This window comes from Amblyraja radiata, chromosome 19 (genome assembly GCF_010909765.2).
Source record: "Amblyraja radiata isolate CabotCenter1 chromosome 19, sAmbRad1.1.pri, whole genome shotgun sequence".
NCBI lineage: Eukaryota > Metazoa > Chordata > Chondrichthyes > Rajiformes > Rajidae > Amblyraja > Amblyraja radiata.
Window position 1 is genome coordinate 1295185 of NC_045974.1, and position 19817 is coordinate 1315001.

Here is a 19817-nt window from a genome sequence, read left to right on the forward strand (position 1 = left end):
GCTCTCGACTGTGCACCTGTAGAAGTTAGAGAGAGTCTTCCTTGACAATCCGACTCTCCGTAATCTTCTCAGGAAGTAGAGGCGCTGATGAGCTTTTTTGATAATTGCGTTAGTGTTCTCGGACCAGGAAAGATCTTCAGAGATGTGCACGCCCAGGAATTTGAAGCTCTTGACCCTTTCAACCATCGACCCGTTGATATAAATGGGGCTGTGGGTCCCCCTCCTACTCCTTCCAAAGTCCACAATCAGTTCCTTGATTTTGCTGGTGTTGAGGGCCAGGTTATTGCGCTGGCACCATATGGACAGTTGCTCGATCTCTCTTCTATATTCTGACTCATCCCCATCAGTGATACGCCCCCACAATAGTGGTGTCGTCAGCGAACTTGATGATGGAGTTCGCATTGTGGTTGGCTACGCAGTCATGGGTTTAGAGTGAGTACAGCAGGGGGCTGAGCACGCAGCCTTGAGGTGCTCCCGTGCTGATTGTTATCGAGGCTGACACATGTCCACCAATACGAACAGACTGTGGTCTGTGAATGAGGAAGTCGAGGATCCAGTTGCAGAGGGATGCGCAGAGACCCAGTTCTGCGAGTTTGGTAACCAGTTTGGAGGGGATGATTGTGTTAAATGCCGAGCTGTAATCAATGAATAACAGCCTGACATATGAGTTTCTCTCCTAATGACACTCTCCTAATGACCAAGGCATCAGCTAGGAGTCATCATAGTGAGAGGGTTGGTCTAGATCTTTGATCTTTCATTGAGTACACAACACTGTTGCCGTAACGAACGGTATTATTCAGGTACGTTTTTGTATCATACTTGACATTATCTAGACAGTCCAATGAGTGAATCACAAGATTTTATCCCCAAATTATTTTTCCCCGTTACCAAACATCCACTCCAAATCACTAAACATATTTTTAAATCTGAGGATGAAAGTTTCTCAGTTGTCCCTGACAAGGAAGCTCTGCTGGCATAAATATTTGTGTTTCTATCAACATTCCCTGTTGCAAATACTGCCACTGCAAGATACAAACTACACATGGAAACGAAGTGTTTACAGTGAGTTCTCTTCCAAATGTCATTTGTGTGTGTTTGTGTGTGTGTTTGTGTGTGTGTGTGTGTGTATGTGTGTGTGTGTGTGTGTGTGTGTGTGTGTGTGTGTGTATGTGTGTGTGTGTGTGTGTGTGTGTGTGTGTGTGTGTGTGTGTGTGTGTGTGTGTACGTGTGTGTGTGTGTGTGTGTGTATGTGTGTGTGTGTGTGTGTGTATGTGTGTGTGTGTGTGTGTGTATGTGTGTGTGTGTGTGTGTGTGTGTGTGTGTGTGTGTGTGTGTGTGTGTGTGTGTGTGTGTGTGTGTGTGTGTGTGTGTGCGTGTAAGTAAAGGGTTACAGGTAATTTGCGGCACAGAAATTATGTATTCCAATGTGATGTACATAGAAACATAGACAATAGGTGCAGGAGGAGGCCATTCAGCCCTTCGAGCCAGCACTGCCATTCAATGTGATCATGGCTACTCATCCAAAATCAGTACCCCGTTCCTGCCTTCTCCCCATATCCCCTGATTCCGTTATCCCTAAGAGATATATATTACTCTGTTTAAAACATCCAGTGAACTGGCCTCCACTGCCTTCTGTGGCAGAGAACTCCACAGATCCACAACTCTCTGGGTGAAAACGTTTCTCCTCATCTCAGTCCTGGATGGCCAACCCATTATTCTTAATGATGTAATGGTTTGTAAATGATAAGATAGTAAATTAGTGATGAAGAACAGCAGGTTCACACGGTGCTTCACACAGAGAGAGAGAGCGACATCCTCCACCTTACATTTCCATGGCAGGAGTTGTGCGTGCAATTGTGAACATGTGTGTGTGAGATTGAGGCAAGCTGAGGTCAATCAAACATTTGCAAATCTGCCATTAATTAACATTTTCACTTAAGTTTCCAAAATAACCATAAAACACGTAAAATAAATCATTTTCAGATGTTCTTTGCTTATTTGTTTTCTTCCAAGAGTTAACTACGCCCATTACCCCAGAGATAGTCCCACACGGATCAAAGAGTACATCTAACGCACGTGGTCTTTGCTCAATTAAATAAAAGGAAAAGATCAACAATAGAAATGTTAGCTCTTGTTCCTTCAACTCTCAACCTAATTCCTGCAGTCGCATAATTATATTGTGAAAGCCAGGCCTGGTGATGATCGTGTAAATTTACATCCATCATCGTAAATCAACACTTTAGAGTTGATATAAACCAATAAAACCTGCTTCTTGAATTACTCGAGGCACGTGTTCCATGTAGAATATCACAAGGAAAACATTCAAACATTCCACGTCTTTGCCCCTGGTAAGACTTCAAGCTGAAGATGGATGCTCCCTAATCTTAAAGGGAAAGTTCTGCGTAGTTGACAGCTCGTCCACATTGACAAGAGCAAGGCTGGAGCTGTGGGAGGGGCTGCAGGAGTTTGCACAGGTCAGGTGAATGAGATCACGCAGAGATTCTGAAATAATTCACTCGCCTGATTTTCCTCAAGGGTACCGCACAGAACGAGAGATTTGTGTTCATCTTCAGTGTAGTATTTGGTTTGTATTGCAGCTGTGCACTGAATGCAATAATAGACAATAGACAATAGGTGCAGGAGTAGGCCATTCGGCCCTTTGAGCCAGCACCGCCATTCAATGTGATCATGGCTGATCATCCCCAATCAGTACCCCGTTCCTGCCTTCTCCCCATATCCTCTGACTGCTATTTTTAAGAGCCCTATCTAGCTCTCTCTTGAAAACTCAACAATTAGGAGGGAGGGTTAGGAGGGGGAGATACTGTAGATCAACCATGATTGAATGGCGGAGTTGACTTGATGGGCCTAATTCTACTCCGATAACCTATGACCTTATGACTTTTGAACTGCTCCTGCTTGTTTATGAACAGAAATAACTCTTTTTTTTAAAAACATTTTTTATTTATTTATTTATTAGAAGTAGACATATTATAAAATGTAGTTACATATTATAGTAAAAAAACTTTTCATATACATCAGTCATACATTATTAAAATTTTCCATTATCAATTACTTCTGCTTCTAGTGTTTTTATTTTTTATAGAAAGAGGGAGAAAGAGAGGGTAGAAAGTTACAAATAAAAAAGAAAGAAAAAAAAACACAACAGAAAAACAAGGGAGGTGGAATGGGTTACCTGTAATACATCAATGGAGATAGGTTCGTAGGTTATAAAGTATAGCTTTTCATCTGGTCCTGAGTTCAAGTTTCAGTTGGGTCCTCGTGCTGTGCCAATCTATCCCTTCAGATAGTTAATGAATGGAGCCCAAATTTTATGGAAAATATCTTGTTTGTCCATTAAGACAAGTCTAATTCTTTCTAAGTATAGGGTCTCCGACATTTCCGTAATCCACATTTTAATTGTGGGGATTGTAGGGCCTTTCCAAAATTTTAATATTAATTTTTTCCCGGTTATTATACTGTAGTTGAGGAAATTTCTTTGGTTTGTTGTGAGTGTTAAGCTTTGTTCTGATATTCCAAGTATTATTAATTTTGTGTCTGGGTCCAGTTTTGTATTAATAACTTCTGAAGTTATTTCAAAAATATCAGTCCAGAAATGTTATGGTTTTATACAGTTTGCAAACGTATGTGTTAAATTAGCCTCTAGATGTAGACATTTATCACAAATAGGAGAGATTTGTGGGAAGATTCTATTTAGTTTTATTTTAGAGTAGTGTAGTCTATGTAAGACCTTGAATTGTATTAAAGTATGTCTGGCATTTAATGAACATTGATGTATTTGTTGTAAACTTTCGTCCCACATATCTTTCGTGATAGGGTGACCTATTTCATTTTCCCATTTGTATCTATATGGTTCGGTCGGTGGTACCTCGTTATTTAGTAGGGTGTTATAAATATAAGCTATTAGTTTTTCAGTATTAGGATGCTTGTTCAGACATTCATCAAGAATTTCTGATTCCCTATTCCTGTAAACTTGTGTATTAGATTTAACATAATCTCTAATTTGTAGATATCTGAAGAAATTATTTAAGTGCAGTCCATAATTCAGTTGTAACTCTTGAAATGAAAGAAAAGTACCTTTCCCATAAAGATGTCCTATATTTTTGATTCCATGATTTTTCCATTGTGTGAAACCTTTGTCCATAAAGGATGATTTGAATAAAGGATTATTTACAATGGGAAGGCAGAGTGGTATATTATTCAATTTTAAATCTTTTTTTATTTGTTTCCAAATTCGTATTCCACTATGTATTATGGGGTTTTCTTTATAGGTTATAGAAAGAACTCTGTCTATCAAAATTCAACTTTGAATTCCATCCCGGTCACAACCATATTTCATCCATTCAATACAAAACACCGTATCCAACTTGCATGTAAACCTATCCTTCCTGTGACTCTGTATCTACGTTATACAAGAGTATCTAATTGTTATATGTACCAACCATGGAACCATGAAATTCTTATTTGCTGAAGCTTAATAGGCCTGTGAACACAATAACACTGCACAGCACTAACCTTGCCCATGCATGTCTATGCACTTTCTTTGGTTGCACTAAAGACTTGGGGATTTTTTGTGGTTATTAATTTATTGAACATATAATCAAAAGTTTGATAGATTAATAACCACAAGACATCCCCAAGTCTTTAGTCCAACCAAAGACAGTCCGGAGACATTCATGGTCAAGGTTGTGCTGTGTTAGTGTTGTGCAGTGTTATAGACCAGGGGGTTCCCAACCTTGTTCGTCCCGTTTACCCCCAGCAACTTTAATAGCACATAACAATGTTATTTCACTTCTTTATGAACAACTAATGATGAACAGATATCGGTATACCAGAACCAAATACAGTCAGTCAATGAGAACAAATATGTACACATCCAGAATCAACAAACGTATCCCCTGGGTCAGTGAGATTTACCCCCTTGGGGTATATTTACCCCAGGTTGGGAACCCTTGTTCTAGAGCCTAATGGTTTGGGAAAAAGCTGGTGATCAGTTTCCTGACTTGCCTCTATCACTCACATCTCTAGATCGCAAAATAAACTGAGCAGAGAAAGAGACTTAGCTCAGAAATCCAGAGAAATCCTTTATCACAGGGTCCACCTTTTCTTAAGACAGTCCAAGGCTTCATTGTGACTTATCTCCTGGAGATCCAGTCCTTAGCTGCTCACTGTGCCAAACAGAACTTCCCGAACTTGGTCTGAAGAAGGGTCTCCAGCGCTGCTGCCTGTCCCGCTGAGTTACTCCACCTTTTTGTGTCTCTCTTCCCGAAATCAGTCCTCAATTGCTTCTTCAGTTGCGTGAACATTTAGCCCTTCATCGCGCTTGGTCTCAATGAGTTTGAAGGAGAGGAGAAAGGTCCAACATCAATAGTCTACACTGAAATAGTCTTATTTCCTGCCTCTCTCTTCCCAACCTCGACCCGAAACGTCACCTATTCCTTCGCTCCATAGATGCTGCCTCACCCGCTGAGTTTCTCCAGCATTTTTGTCTACCTTCCCAACAATATGTAATTTTGCTCAGCCCGCATCAACTGGTCTCCCTTTATACCAAAGGCAATGAGGACTGGTCAGGTGAGGAACTGGTGCAAGATATTTTCTTGAGACACTAGCCTCCAACTAGGAATTGTCCAACAGCTGGTGATCTCAGGGCGACACGTTCCCATGCATAAGTTCCACTGTCTGCGGGCATAAGCATTTACACAGAAATTGACCCAAGCTAAGTGACAAATACATAACAGCAGCAATGTTTTTTTTTAATATATTAGAGATTTATAACATTACAAATATTAAGTAACTTGTCCGGCAGAAACTCATTGTTAATTTAGCACCTTCATGCCATCAGAACCACTTGGTCACACTAATATTCAACATAATAAATTAAAAGTTACAAAGACAGAAGCAAATATTGAATTAAGACTTTACAATGGATTCAATTTAAATGTGAAGTTGATGGAGCTCACAAGTTTGCCTTGTTTTGATGTAAAACTGCATGTGGGAAAGCTGGTGAAATGCTGGCGAACTTGGTATAAATTAAACTGGAAACGACTGTGTTGTGGAGTGGCCACCCACGGTGCTTTTAAAGTGACTTGTAGTTACAATGGATACTGCATTAAAGGCACATGGTAGGTTCACGGGGATGGGGGTAGGGGGGGTGAGGTTGCAACCTCCGCCCTGTGTCGACGAATGCGATCAACCCGGCGTGCACAATCAAATAAGATCAAATAGAACAAGTTGTCCGACAGCTTTAGGCTGTGCACGCCATACGCAAGAAGAAGAAGAAGAAGAAGAGGTTTCACTCACGGGTTGAACATCATGCTTCACTGCAAGAGAGGTTTGCCATCAGTTTTCAAGGACGAGATTGCAGCCTTCTTGCCAATGGGTGTTGTCTAGCACTGCATTGTATCCATGCAGGTAAGTACCTGGTAGAATTTAAAGAAACCGAATTAACCTACAAACCGGCTGTTTAAGAAGGAACTGCAGATGCTGGAAAATCGAAGGTAGACAAAAGCGCTGGAGAAACTCAGCGGGTGCAACAGCATCTATGGAGCGAAGGAAATAGGCAACGTCTCGGGCCGAAACCCTTCCGGGTTTCGGCCTGAAACGTTGCCTAATTTCCTTCGCTCCATAGATGCTGCTGCACCCGCTGAGTTTCTCCAGCATTTTTGTCTACCTTCGATTTTCCAGCATCTGCAGTTCCTTCTTAAACAGGTAGGTACCTGACAGCTTGTGGTTTGTTTCACAATAAACATAATGCATTATGTATCTGTAATTCCAAAAACAATCGTTACTCTTTGCCTTTTATCAATGACGCTGACTTTGTCCCCCAGTGCAACATGACTAAGGTGCTAGTGTGTAGCAGCCAACTACTGTTTGTGCAACAATTACTTCTTTAATGCCCCTGTCCCACTTAGGAAGCCTGAACGGAAACCTCTGGAGACTTTGCGCCCCACCCAAGGTTTCCGTGCGGTTCCCGGAGGTTTTTGTCAGTCTCCCTACCTGCTTCCACTACCTGCAACCTCCGGCAACCACCTGCAACCTCCGGGAACCACACGGAAACCTTGGGTGGGGCGCAAAGTCTCCAGAGGTTTCCGTTCAGGTTTCCTATGTGGGACAGGGGCATTACACACTACCTGACAGTCTGAATCTCTTTTACACCTGCAATTTAGCATAAAAATAAAACAACCTCTAAATGTCCTGCCTTGTGTGGTCTGGCTGCAGCCATGTTAAGTGTATTTCACACCAAGCGATGCCTTATTACAGCATGTTAGTGTAATAGAGAGAGCAAAGTAATATGTTCTGGCCATATGGCGGAAAACCTCGAAATGCTTCCCACTTGTCTGAGAATATATTGTATTTGAGGAACACACGGTGCTCCTGGCTGGTTGACAGCGTGATATCTTTGCTCACGATGTAGATCCCATCATTGTGGAGTGTAGACGTTAGGTTTAGACCAGACTTTGATGTGTTTTCCTTCAGGCAAAGCCACTGTTTGGTGTCGACATTATAGGACTGCACAGTGAGCATGTCTTCAGTGTGACTGGCCTGTCTACCCGCACCTTTCTCATGGAGGCAGCCTCCCACCAGGTAAATAGTATCTTCCACAGAAACCATTTGCTGTTTGCGGATATGAACCTCGCAGGATTCTAACACAGTCCAGGCGTCGGATGCTGGGCAGTAGCACAATATGTCCAGGTTCCTATCTGGAATTACAAGTGATTTTAAGGATGAACAGAGTAACTGTGAACAAGCATGTCGTACTGTAACAATCTCAACGCGCCTTTATCGTCTAAACCCTTTCATTTCCCACCGATTATAACGGAAAACAACACATGGGGTGACACAAACCATTGGCAGCTTTGAGAACCGCATCTGAATGAGTTCAGGTCTTGTGGGGACTCTCATAACAAAGCATCCATCATTGAAACATATAAGATTGTTAAGGGCTTGGACACACTAGAGGCAGGAAACATGTTCCCGATGTTGGGGGAGTCCAGGACCAGGGGCCACAGTTTAAGAATAAGGGGTAAGCCATTTAGAACGGAGACAAGGAAACACTTTTTCTCACAGAGAGTGGTGAGTGTGGAATTCTCTGCCTCAGAGGGTGGTGGAGGCAGGTTCTCTGGATGCTTTCAAGAGAGAGCTAGATAGGGCTCTTAAAGATAGCAGAGTCAGGGGATATGGGGAGAAGGCAGGAACGGGGTACTGATTGTGGATAATCAGCCATGATCACATTGAATGGCGGTGCTGGCTCGAAGGGCCAAATGGCCTACTCCTCATAGAAACATACAAAATTCTTAAGGGGTTGGATAGATGCAGGAAGATTGTTCTCGATGTTGGGGAAGTCCAGAACAAGGGGTCACAGTTTAAGGATAAGGGGGAAATCGTTTAGGACCGAGAGGATAATTTTTTTTTTCACACAAAGGGTGGTGAATCTGTGGAATTCTCTGCCACAGAAAGTAGTTGAGGCCAGTTCATTGGCTATATTTAAGAGGGAGTTAGATGTGGCCCTTGTGGCTAAAGGTATCAGGGGGTATGGAGAGAAGGCAGGTATGGGATACTGAGTTGGATGATCAGCCATGATCATATTGAATGGCGGTGCAGGCTCGAAGGGCCGAATGGCCTACTCCTGCACCTATTTTCTATGTTTCTATAAATGTATTGATAATTCTGCTATAATAATCTGAGTTTACAAATCATTTCATTTTGGCTTTGTCGCATATTAAAATTAAAGTCATCGAGTCCCATGTACACTTGTCCCACCTGCCTGCATTGGGCCCACATCCCTCGAAACCTTTCCTACCCAAGTGCCTGACACAATATAGACAATTGTGGTCTCGAGAGTCAGATCCATACAGCGCGGAAACAGGCCCTTCGACCCAACTTGCCCACACCGACCAACGTGCCCCATCTACACTAGTCCCACATGTCCGCATTTGGCCGATATCCCTCTAAACCTGTCCTATCCATGTACCTATCTGCCCGACTCTCTTCCCCAGACCCTGTCTCTATCCCAGCTAAAGTTTTTGCAAAGGGATATAATTCTGTCCGTGGACTTAGAAAGAACTGAATGGAATCGGGTGAGTTACTCACCGACACACAGCGAATATTAACATAGAAACATAGAAAATAGGTGCAGGAGTAGGCCATTCGGCCCTTCGAGCCTGCACCGCCATTCAATATGATCATGGCTGATCATCCAAATCAGTATCCTGTACCTGCCTTCTCTCCATACCCCCGATCCCTTTAGCCACAAGGGCCACATCTAACTCCCTCTTAAATATAGCCAATGAACTGGCCTCAACTACCTTCTGCGGGAGAGAATTCCACAGATTTACCACTCTCTGTGTGAAAAAAGTTTTCCTCATCTCGGTCCTAAAAGATTTCCCCTTTATCCTTAAACTGTGACCCTTTGTTCTGGACTTCCCCAACATCGGGAACAATCCTACCTGCCTGCCCCTTGCCCGCTGAAACTTACACAACAGCTGCACGGCCTGGTGTCCAATATATCAACAACTTTCACTAGAATTTTCTATAACTATTAAACAAACATATGGACCTCTGACGGTGCAGTTTCAACCTCTCATTGCACAATGCCGGACCACCACAGGAGACCTAGAACCAGCGATTTACAGCATACACATAGCAGGAACCATGTCACTCTGAAACGTCACCTATCCATGTTCTCCACAGATGCTGCCTGACCCACTGAGTTACTCCAGCACTCTGTGAAACGTCACCTATCCATGTTCTCCACAGATGCTGCCTGACCCGCTGAGTTACTCCAGCACTCTGTGAAACGTCACCTATCCATGTTCTCTGCTTTAAAAATATCCATTGACTTGGCCTCCACAGCCTTCTGTGGCAAAGAATTCCACCTAGAGATGAACCTCTTGCAATTGGATGATGAATCTGTGGAATTCTTTGCCACAGAAGGCTGTGGAGGCCAAGTCAATGGATATTTTTAAAGCAGAGATAGATTCTTGATTAGTAAGGGTGTCAGAGGTTACGGGGAGAAGGCAGGAGAATGGGGTTAGGAGGCAATATAGATCATCCGTGATTGAATGTCGGAGTGGACATTATGGGCCAAATGGCCTAATTCTAGACAGGCTAGATGCAGGAAGATTGTTCCCGATGTTGGGGAAGTCCAGAACAAAGGGTCACAGTTTAAGGATAAGGGGGAAATCTTTTAGGATCGAGATGAGAAAAACATTTTTCACACAGAGAGTGGTGAATCTCTGGAATTCTCTGCCACAGAAGGTAGTTGAGCCCAGTTCATTGGCTATATTTAAGAGGGAGTTACATGTGGCCCTTGTGGCTAAGGGGATCAGGGGATATGGAGAGAAGGCAGGTACAGGATACTAAGTTGGATGATCAGCCATGATCATATTGAATGGCGACACAGGCTCGAAGGGCCGAATGGCCTACTCCTGCACCCATTTTCTATGTTTCTATGTAATTCTGCTCCCATCGCATGACCTTGAAAGCAATGCTGAGTACAGCTGAGGACTCACCGCGTGCCGTGTATCCACCTATGACGTAGATCATTCCTCTGCATTCACAAGCTGAGAACTCCACCAGAGGATGTGGCATTGAGGCTACAAAACTCCACCAATCCATCTCAGGATTGTAGCACTCGACATTGCAAAGGGACTGGCCACCCACGGCGTACAGCCTTCCACTGACGGCCACAAGCTTAAAATTTGATCTGAAAGAAACAGCAAAATGATATAAATGCTGAGCATTTCATTTTTTTCCGTGAACTCTGCTTCATCGAGAACATAGAACGCAGCAGTGAAATGTAACATGATGTGTGGTGTGGTCAAAAATGCAGGAGAAACTCAGCGGGTGAGGCAGCATCTATGGAGCGAAGGAAATAGGCGACGTTTCGGGTCTCACCCGCTGAGTTTCTCCAGCATTTTTGTCTACCTTCGATTGTTCCAGCATCTGCAGTTCCTTCTTAAACATGATGTGTGGTGTGGTGGGCATGTGTAGGACAAGAGAATATTTTTGCCCGCCCATAATTAGGATGGCACAGTGGCGCAGCAGCAGGTAGAGCTGCTGCTTTACAGAGCCAGAGAACCATGTCCAACCTCTCCATGTAGTTAATATCCCCCTAATCCAGGCATCATTCTGGTAACCCTCCGCTGCACCCTCTCTTGACCTCGGGTGCTGTCTGTGTGGAGTTTGTACGTTCACCATGTAACCACGTGGCTTTCCTCTGGATGCTCCAGCTTTCCTCCCACATTTGTGTTTTAGTTACTTTGTTTGTTTATCACGATCGTACCTGCCTCTACTACCCCCTGCTGCGCAATCCAGGCCCTGGGCAATCACCACCCTAATTTAGAACAGAGACGAGGAAACACTTTTTCTCACACAGAGCTGTGAGTCTGTGGAATTCTCTGCCTCAGAGGGCGGTGGAGGCCGGTTCTGTGGATGCTTTCAAGAGAGAGCTAGATAGGGCTCTTAAAAATAGCGGAGTCAGGGGATATGGGGAGAAGGCAGGAACGGGGTACTGATTGGGGATGATCAGCCATGATCACATTGAATGGCGGTGCTGGCTCGAAGGGCCAAATGGCCTACTCCTGCACCTATTGTCTGTTGGCTATTGTCACCCTCTGGGCATCAAACCCTGCCCCGCACATCTCCTTTAAGCTTTGCCCCTCTCACCTAATTGCTGTGCTCTCTAGAATTTGTGGGGAAAGGTTCTGACTGTCTACCCTATCTACGCCTCTCATTTCATACCCTTCTATCAGGTCTCCGGCATTCCAGAGAAAACAATCAAAGTCTGTCCAAAGCATCCGTGTGTTTCCTGTCATGGGACGATCAGAACTTCACACAATACTCCAAGTCCCATGGAGCTGCATCATCACTTCCTGACTCTTATACTCAGTGCCCTGACTGATGATGGCAAGGATACCATACACAATAGACAATAGGTGCAGGAGTAGGCCCTTCGGCCCTTCGAGCCAGCACCGCCATTCAATGTAATCATGGCTGATCATCCCCAATCAGTACCCCGTTCCTGCCTTCTCCCCATATCCGCTGACTCCGCTATCTTTAAGAACCCTATCTAGCTCTCTCTTGAAAGTATCCAGAGAACCGGCCACCACCGCCCTCTGAGGCAGAGATCTCCACAGACTCACAACTCTCTGTGAGAAAATGGATTACCTCTGTTCCAAATGGCTTACCCCTTATTGTGACCCTTAGTTCTGGACTCAACCAACATCGGGAACATGTTTCCTGCCTCTAGCGTGTCGAAACCCTTAATAATCTTATATGTTTCAATGAGATACCCTCTCATCCTTCTAATTCCAGAGTATACAAGCCCAGCCGCTCCATTCTCTCAGCATATGACAGTCCCGCCATCCCGGGAATTAAACTGGTGAACCTACACTGCACTCCCTCAATAGCAAGGATGTCCTTCCACAAATTTGGAGACTAAAACTGTACACAATACTCCAGGTGTGGTCTCACTAGGGCTCTGTACAACTGCAGAAGGACCTCGTTTAATCTGGTACCTTTTTTGATTCATTGATGAAATCTGATTCCATTGGTTGAGGCAGGGATTGTAGCAATGAGCCGCAGAGATCTCCTGGCAAGTCATCCTGTATCCACCCACGATGAAGAGATAATTGTTCAACACCGTGGAGCCATAGCCTCTGACGTTGACCATGTCGGGGGGGAGTCCACTGTCCAGGGGCACCCACCTCAGGGCCATCTCATCATACTTCAGCATGGACCAGGGCTCATCTGGAGTCAGGTTCAGGGAGGTACTGAAGAAATCTCCAAACACAACCAACACGGCGGTCCCTTGGAAACGCATGTCCATCACCTGCCGACGCAGGGCGTTGGGCAGATGCCTGAACTCTGGCCTCCTCACCATGGGATGGTAGTGGCAAGACATGAATCGGAGGGTGGCACTCATCAGATCATCAATGCCATAAGTGTCCGACAGTCTGTACAACTCCACACAATTGTCCACCTTAACCTCGGACAGAAGCAGCTTCAATATGGAAGTCACTTGGAGAAAAGATGCGGTCTCCACCAGATCTTCCAATGCATCGTTGTCAAAGTCCACTTTGGCCGTGTTGATGTATTCAATGACCAACTCCAGCCCTTGCACACTCAACCCGTGTAGATGGATGGAAGCCTCTTCGGATTCCTTCATCCCAGACTGATACAGGGCCCGGAAATAGTCGCTCTTCTCAATCAGCTTGATCTTGCTGACATTGTAAGTCTTGTCCTCTATGGAGATGGCGATGGTATCGTCGGAGGACATGATGGTCCCGCCGTGTATCAGGTCCCCGAAGTGGCCAGCGCTAGCGGGTGTGTGTGTGTGTGTGGGTCTATCCAGAGCGACGCATGTGTCCTCACCGCCCACACACACAGATCACACACATAGCCCACAGCGCACACACACACAGGCACAGACACACAGAGCCCACTGCAAGTCGTGACACCTTCGCCTCTGCCGCTTCCACATGCACTCACTGCATCCATCCACAAACTCACTGCATGAATCCAGCTTCCTTCTCAATGCAGGCTCGTCACTTCTCGTTCCGCCTCCAGCCACCAATCGCCACCGTAAAAGGCACCAACCAGCCCAGCCCAGCTCAGCCCGCCTCACCATCTAAAGACATCTGGACTGTCAGCATCGAACATGGACCTAAACGGGAAAGTCTGCGCCGAGCATCATGCTGCCGAGTTCAACTCATCTCCTTCCCCGCACATCACTGTTTTTATTGATGTATTGAATTGTGTTTATTGTGTTATTGTGTTTCTACACTTGTTATGCTGATTTGTGTAAGAATTGGCTCAGCGGTAGAGTTGCTGCCTTACAGTGAATGCAGCGCCAGAAAGACCCGGGTTCGATCCTGACTACGGGTGCTGTCTGTACGGAGTCTGTACGTTCTCCCCGTGACCTGCGTGGGTTTTCTCCGGGTGCTCGGGTTTCCTCCCACACTCCTGTTCCTGCCTTCTCCCAATATCCCCTGACTCCACTATTTTTAAAAGTTCTATCTAACTCTCTCTTGAAGATTGAGGGGGGATCTTATAGAAACTTACAAAATTCTTAAGGGGTTGGACAGGCTAGATGCAGGAAGATTGTTCCCGATGTTGGGGAAGTCCAGGACAAGGCGTCACAGTTTAAGGATAAGGGGGAAATCCTTTAGGACCGTGATGAGAAAAACATGTTTCATACAAAGAGTGGTGAATCTGTGGAATTCTCTGCCATAGAAGGTAGGTGAGGCCAGTTCATTGGCTATATTTAAGAGGGGGTTAGATGTGGCCCTTGTGGCTAAAGAGATCAGGGGGTATGGATAGAAGGCAGGTATAGGATACTGAGTTGGATGATCAGCCATGATCATATTGAATGGCGGTGCAGGCTCGAAGGGCCGAATGGCCTACTCCTGCACCTATTTTCTGTGTTTCTATGAAAGCATCCAGAGAATTGGCCTCCACTGCCCTCTGAGGCAGAAATTCCATAGATTCACAACTTCGTTCTAAATGGCCGACCCCTTATTCTTAAACTGTGGCCCCTGGTTCTGGACTCCTCCAACATCGGGAACATGTTTCCTGCCTCTAGCGTGTCCAAACCATTAATAATCTTATATGTTTCAATAAGATCCCCTCTCATCCTTCTTAACTCCAGAGTGTACAAGCCCAGCTGCTCCATTCTATCAACATATGACAGTCCCGCCATCCAGGGCATTAACCTGGTGAACCTACGCTGCACTCCCTCAATAGCAAGAATGTCGTTCCTCAAATTAGGGGACCAAAACTTCACACAACACTCCAGGTGTGGTCTCACTAGGGCCCTGTACAACTGCAGAAAGACCTCTTTGCTCCTATACTCAACTCCCCTTGTTATGATGGCCAATGTGCCATTAGCTTTCTTCACTGCTGGAGTAACTCAGCAGGCCAGGCAACATTGCTGGAGAACATGGGTAGACGAGGATTTGGGTTGGGACCCTTCCTCAGACTGAATTAATGTCCCGACCCGAATCGTTACCTATCAGTCTGAAGAAGTGTCTCGACCCGAAATGTCACCTATCCATGTTCTCCAGAGATGCTGCCTGACCTGCTGAGTTATTTGTGTGCTTTTTTTTGTAAACCAGCATCTGCAGTTCCTTGTCTATAGTTTATGCAGCATGTAGTTGAGGGTTCACCATTATAAATCCAATGGACTGCCATGTATACTAGATTCACCATTCACATGCTGTACATGTCTGAAGTGTGCAGAGATCAGGAGGTTACTGGTGAATCCAAGTCAAGATCATTAGTGTGGTACTGATGTACCTGTGAGGAGGCAGCGTTGTATGACTTGGGGAGTCAACCATGGGAGGGTATCACATTTAATGGCAATATGGGCAGAGAAACGGCAGGTGCAGATGAATCCAAACTAGGATTTATTTTATTGATTAGTACAGGTGTCAGAGGTTATGGGGAGAAAGCAGGAGAATTAGGTTAGGAGGGAGAGATAGATCAGCCATCATTGAATGGCAGAGTAGACTTGATGGGCCGAATGGCTTAATTCTGTTCCTATCACCTATGACCTTATGAATTGGTGTGAGGTGTTGCACTTTGGTAGTTTGATTGTAAGGGGAAAGTCTACCGTTTGTCAGGTCTCGCGTTTGATCTAGTTTCTGTTTCTTATTGGTTTTTAGTATTAGAGTTTGCATTCTTGTTTTATTTTGGTGTCTCACATCGCCTCTTGTTTCAGGTCCCATTTCCTGTCAGGTCGTTTACCCTCATGTGATTGTTGGCCACGCCCTGATGTGTTTCACCTGTGTCTCGTTATCCCCTGCTAGTCTGTATTTAAGCCTTTTGTGTTTTAGTTCCCATTGCCAGTTCGTGGTGTATGCTACTTGGTATCACCTTGTTCCAGCTCTCGAAATCTTGTGACCTTGTGATCTCGACCTTTGCCTGTATTTTCGACCACTGGTTCTTGCCTGCTCCTATATGGTACTGTTGCCTCTGTTTTGCCTACCTGTGTACTGACTTGGACCGATTAAACGCCGAAGACTGATCTGCCCTGTGTCTGAGCCTGCATTTGTGTCCTCCTCCTCGTTCAGTTCTGACACCGTTAAAGGAAGAATCTTAACTGCATTGGTATCCCTTGAGGGATGTTGGGACCAAGTCCATAACTGCCTGAGAGTTGCAACACAAGTAAACAGAGTGGTTAGGAAGCTGTATGGTTTGCTTGCCTTCATTAGTCAGATGATTGGTTCTGCCACAGTTGTAGCTTTGCGTGTAGTTCTGATTGCCACATTCCAGGAAGGATGCTGAGGCTTTGGTGTGGATTAGAGGTTATTGGCTCCAAGGTGAGTTTGGACAGACTTGCATTGTTCTTATGCTGGCACAGCCCCTACACAGGGTTGTGAAGTAGAGGTGGGAAGAAGCAGAAGATGAAAACAAGGAGGAACAGGAGAGCAGGTGTTGATATCAGCCCCTTTCTGCTGTGTCGTGACGGCCTAACATTGTCTTACAATTCCAATGAAGAGCTTGATATGAATGATAGAGCCAGCAGGGAAACTAAATGGTCCACAAGTCCTCTGCCATGGTGGATGAGCCTGAAGTTGGCCCTGAACATTTCTGGTTCTATGTGGCCCAGACGTGGACCTCTTGACCCTGTTGTGAGCAACAGCAGTATGTCGCAATATGAAAAGCAACATGCAAGCTTGAAGCAGGACATTCTCTGTGATAGTTTGTACAGAGCGGGATTCCAACCCGAAACGTCACCTATTCCTTTTCTCCAGAGATCCTGCCTGGCCTGCTGAGTTACTCCAGCACTTTGTGTCTGCCTTCAGTTTAAACCAGCATCTGCAGTTCCTCCCTACACATGGGAGGATATATTGGTTGGCAATGTGGGCTGAGAAATGGCAGATGAAGTTTAACCCGAGCAAGTGTGAGGTGTAGCAGTCAGGTTAATGCTGGTTGGCTATTGAAGCCTAGATAATGAAATGGAGTCATAAAACTTGTCATAAGGAATAGTAGCAGAATTAGGCCATTCGGCCCATCAAGTCTACTCCGCCATTCAACCACGGCTGATCTATCTCTGCCTCCTAACCCCATTCTCCTGCCTTCTCCCCATAACCCCTGACACCTGTATTAATCAAACATCTATCTCTCTCAGTCTGAAGAAGGGTTTTGGCCCGAAACGTCACCTATTTCCTTCGCTCCATAGATGCTGCTGCACCCGCTGAGTTTCTCCAGCATTTTTGTCTACCATCTATCTCTCTCTGCTTGTTTGTCCACCTCCAACCCGAAAAGATGCAGATTAATTTCACATCGGTGATCACTAAATGCATTTTCAGGAACTATCCAGTTTTTCCCACTGTGAGTTTAGAGAGAAGCTGAGATGCCTCTGGTGGTTCAACGGGTCACATGTTGAATTCTGGAAATATCAGTGCCTCAGTTCTGAAAACATGACAGTTCTGAAAAAATTCCCTCTACAGATGCTGCCTGGTCCACTGGGTTCCTCCAGCACTGAGTGTTTTGCTCAAGATTCCAGCATCTCATCGTATTTAGTCACAAATAAATTAATTAGAAGAGAGGTCAAGGCAAGAATCGGAATAGGTTCCAACAATATTTCTTGTTATGGAGTCACTGGCCTCTGGAGTGGACTGTGAGAATATTTGTTTTTAAATGTGGATTCATTCCTGATCAGCAAAAGGGAGTTAGATGAGTTTAAGTGAAGCATACTTGTGGCACAGCAGGTAGAGCTGCTGCATCACAGTGCCAGAGACCTGGGTTCAATCCAGACCTCTGGTGCTGTCTGTGTGGAGTTTGCATGATCTCCCTGTGGCCATGTGGGTTTCCTCCCACATCCCCAACACATGTGGATTTATTTGTAGGTTAATTGCCCCTCATGTGTCAGAAAGTGGGATAAGGTAGAACTAATGTGTGCGGGGATCGCTGGTCGGCATGGACTCGGTGGGCTGAAGGGCCTGTTTTCATGCTATATCTCTAAACTAAACTAAACAATCTCAAGTTATGAATAATAGCAAATTAAAATTCCCAATAAGATGTGGTTGGACCAGAAATCACACGAATTATCACTTTTTCTTGAGAATGTCCCTTGGAACCAGCTCTACTTACTGCCTTTTGGGGAGATTTTTTTAATATTACAATAGACAATAGGTGCAGGAGTAGAGGCCATTCGGCCCTTACAGCCAGCACCGCCATTCAATGTGATCATCCCCAATCAGTACCCCGTTCCTGCCGTCTCCCCATATCCCCTGGCTCCGCTATTACTTAGACCTGTGTAAGGATTTCCTCTTATTTTTATATACTAGGGAATTTGTTTCTTGGGAAGTAAGTAGATGGTACAAATAGGCTCCGCTATTGGTGAATGGGTCAGGCTGGGAGGAATAAGAAAAGTCTTTGTTTATCCCTCAAAAACAACGTGCTGGAGTAACTCAGCGGGTCAGGCAGCATCTGTGGAGAACATGGATAGGTGACGTTTCACAGAGTGCTGGAGTAACTCAGCGGGTCAGGCAGCATCTGTGGAGAACATGGATAGGTGACGTTTCACAGAGTGCTGGAGTAACTCAGCGGGTCAGGCAGCATCTGGGGAGAACATGGCATCTGTCTGAAGGGTCCCCAGCCAGAAACGTCTGTCCATTTCCCCCACAGTTTCGCTCAGGATTCCAGCATCTGCAGTTCCTTGTATCTCTCCTTCTTTGTCCCTGCTGCACCGTTAACATTTGCTGTGAAATAAAATGTCAGCACACGGGACTGTGTAAGCGTTAAAACTGTTCCCAACTTAACACAAGTTATCATTGCATTGAGAAAAACAGCACTGCTGGCCGGCCCGATGCCCCTCGAGGCCGTCTTGGTGAATCCGTCAGCTGCCCCAGATTTGGTTTAAATAAAGTAATGACATTTAATTCATACAAAGTGTTGAAATAAAGCGGCAGGTCCGGCAGCACAGACACAACATGCTGGAGGAACTCAGCCGGACAGGCAGCATCTCTGGGGAGAAGGAATGGGTGACGTTTCTTCAAGCGAGACCCTTCTTCAACGTTCGCAACAGGTCTGGTGAACATGGAGGGGTGATGTTTCGGGAATGGACCCTTCTTCAGAGTCTGAAACATCTTCACAGATGCTGCCTGACCCGCTGAGTAACTCCAGCATTTTGTCTTTTTATTTTGTAAATCAGAATCTGCAGTTCCTTGTGTCTACGTTTAATCTGCACCTGGTTTCTCTCTCACCTTGACTGAATATTCTTTAATGACCGTGGGAACCAAAGATTATAGGGATTTCGGAGGAGTGGTCTATCTTGCTCCTCCAGGATCTATGGTGGGAACTGGGTGTCAGGAAGTCATCTCCCCCCCCCCTTCCCTTGTGAAGCACAGTGCCAGAATGACACTACACCGGCATCAGCTGCAGCGATGAATTATTTGCTATTTCTGAATTATACCAGACGCTCTATTTCTATTGCATCCAAATGCAATTAATTCGTACATTCCACCTCCAGCCAGATCTAAATGTAACATAGTGAATAGACACTGCCTCAACTCCAACGCTGCAGATGGCTGCGACTTCTTAAAACACACACGAAAGGTGTTGATGTTACATCGAAGTCGCCAGAAATCAATTGTAAGGGGAATCTTTGTTACAATCCCCCGATACTGAACCCGCAGCAGAAACATATCCCTGGGGGTGATAAAAATCCTGTTCTAATTACAGATCGAATTTAGAATTTAGTGTTGGATGGTCCCGGAGTTTGTTTTGTGAAGTTAAGCCGCGGGAACTCTTTATACCCTGATTAGAATGGAAATACACCTGACACAGCT

General features: G+C 45.1%; 1 protein-coding gene across 1 annotated transcript; it reads right to left on the reverse strand.

Annotated features, from left to right (window-relative positions):
* Nucleotides 1-7142: 7142 nt before the first annotated feature.
* klhl42 (kelch like family member 42) lies at nt 7143-13400 on the reverse strand. The gene is made up of 3 exons (XM_033037414.1): nt 12537-13400; nt 10530-10723; nt 7143-7718 (listed from the first exon to the last, which is right to left on the reverse strand). The coding sequence occupies exons 1-3, from the start codon at nt 13295-13297 to the stop codon at nt 7273-7275; spliced, it is 1401 nt and encodes a 466-aa protein (XP_032893305.1). The 5' UTR covers nt 13298-13400; the 3' UTR covers nt 7143-7272.
* Nucleotides 13401-19817: the final 6417 nt, after the last annotated feature.

Bases quoted from the DNA above. Each gene is read 5' to 3' on its own strand.
- klhl42 (XM_033037414.1), bottom strand. From the start codon at position 13,297: ATGTCCTCCGACGATACCATCGCCATCTCCATAGAGGACAAGACTTAC. The intron at 10,724-12,536 runs GTACCAGATTAA...TGTTTCTTTCAG, and splicing joins TCATCAATGAATCAAAAAAG to ATCAAATTTTAAGCTTGTGG. The intron at 7,719-10,529 runs GTGAGTCCTCAG...TTGTAATTCCAG, and splicing joins AGGTGGATACACGGCACGCG to ATAGGAACCTGGACATATTG.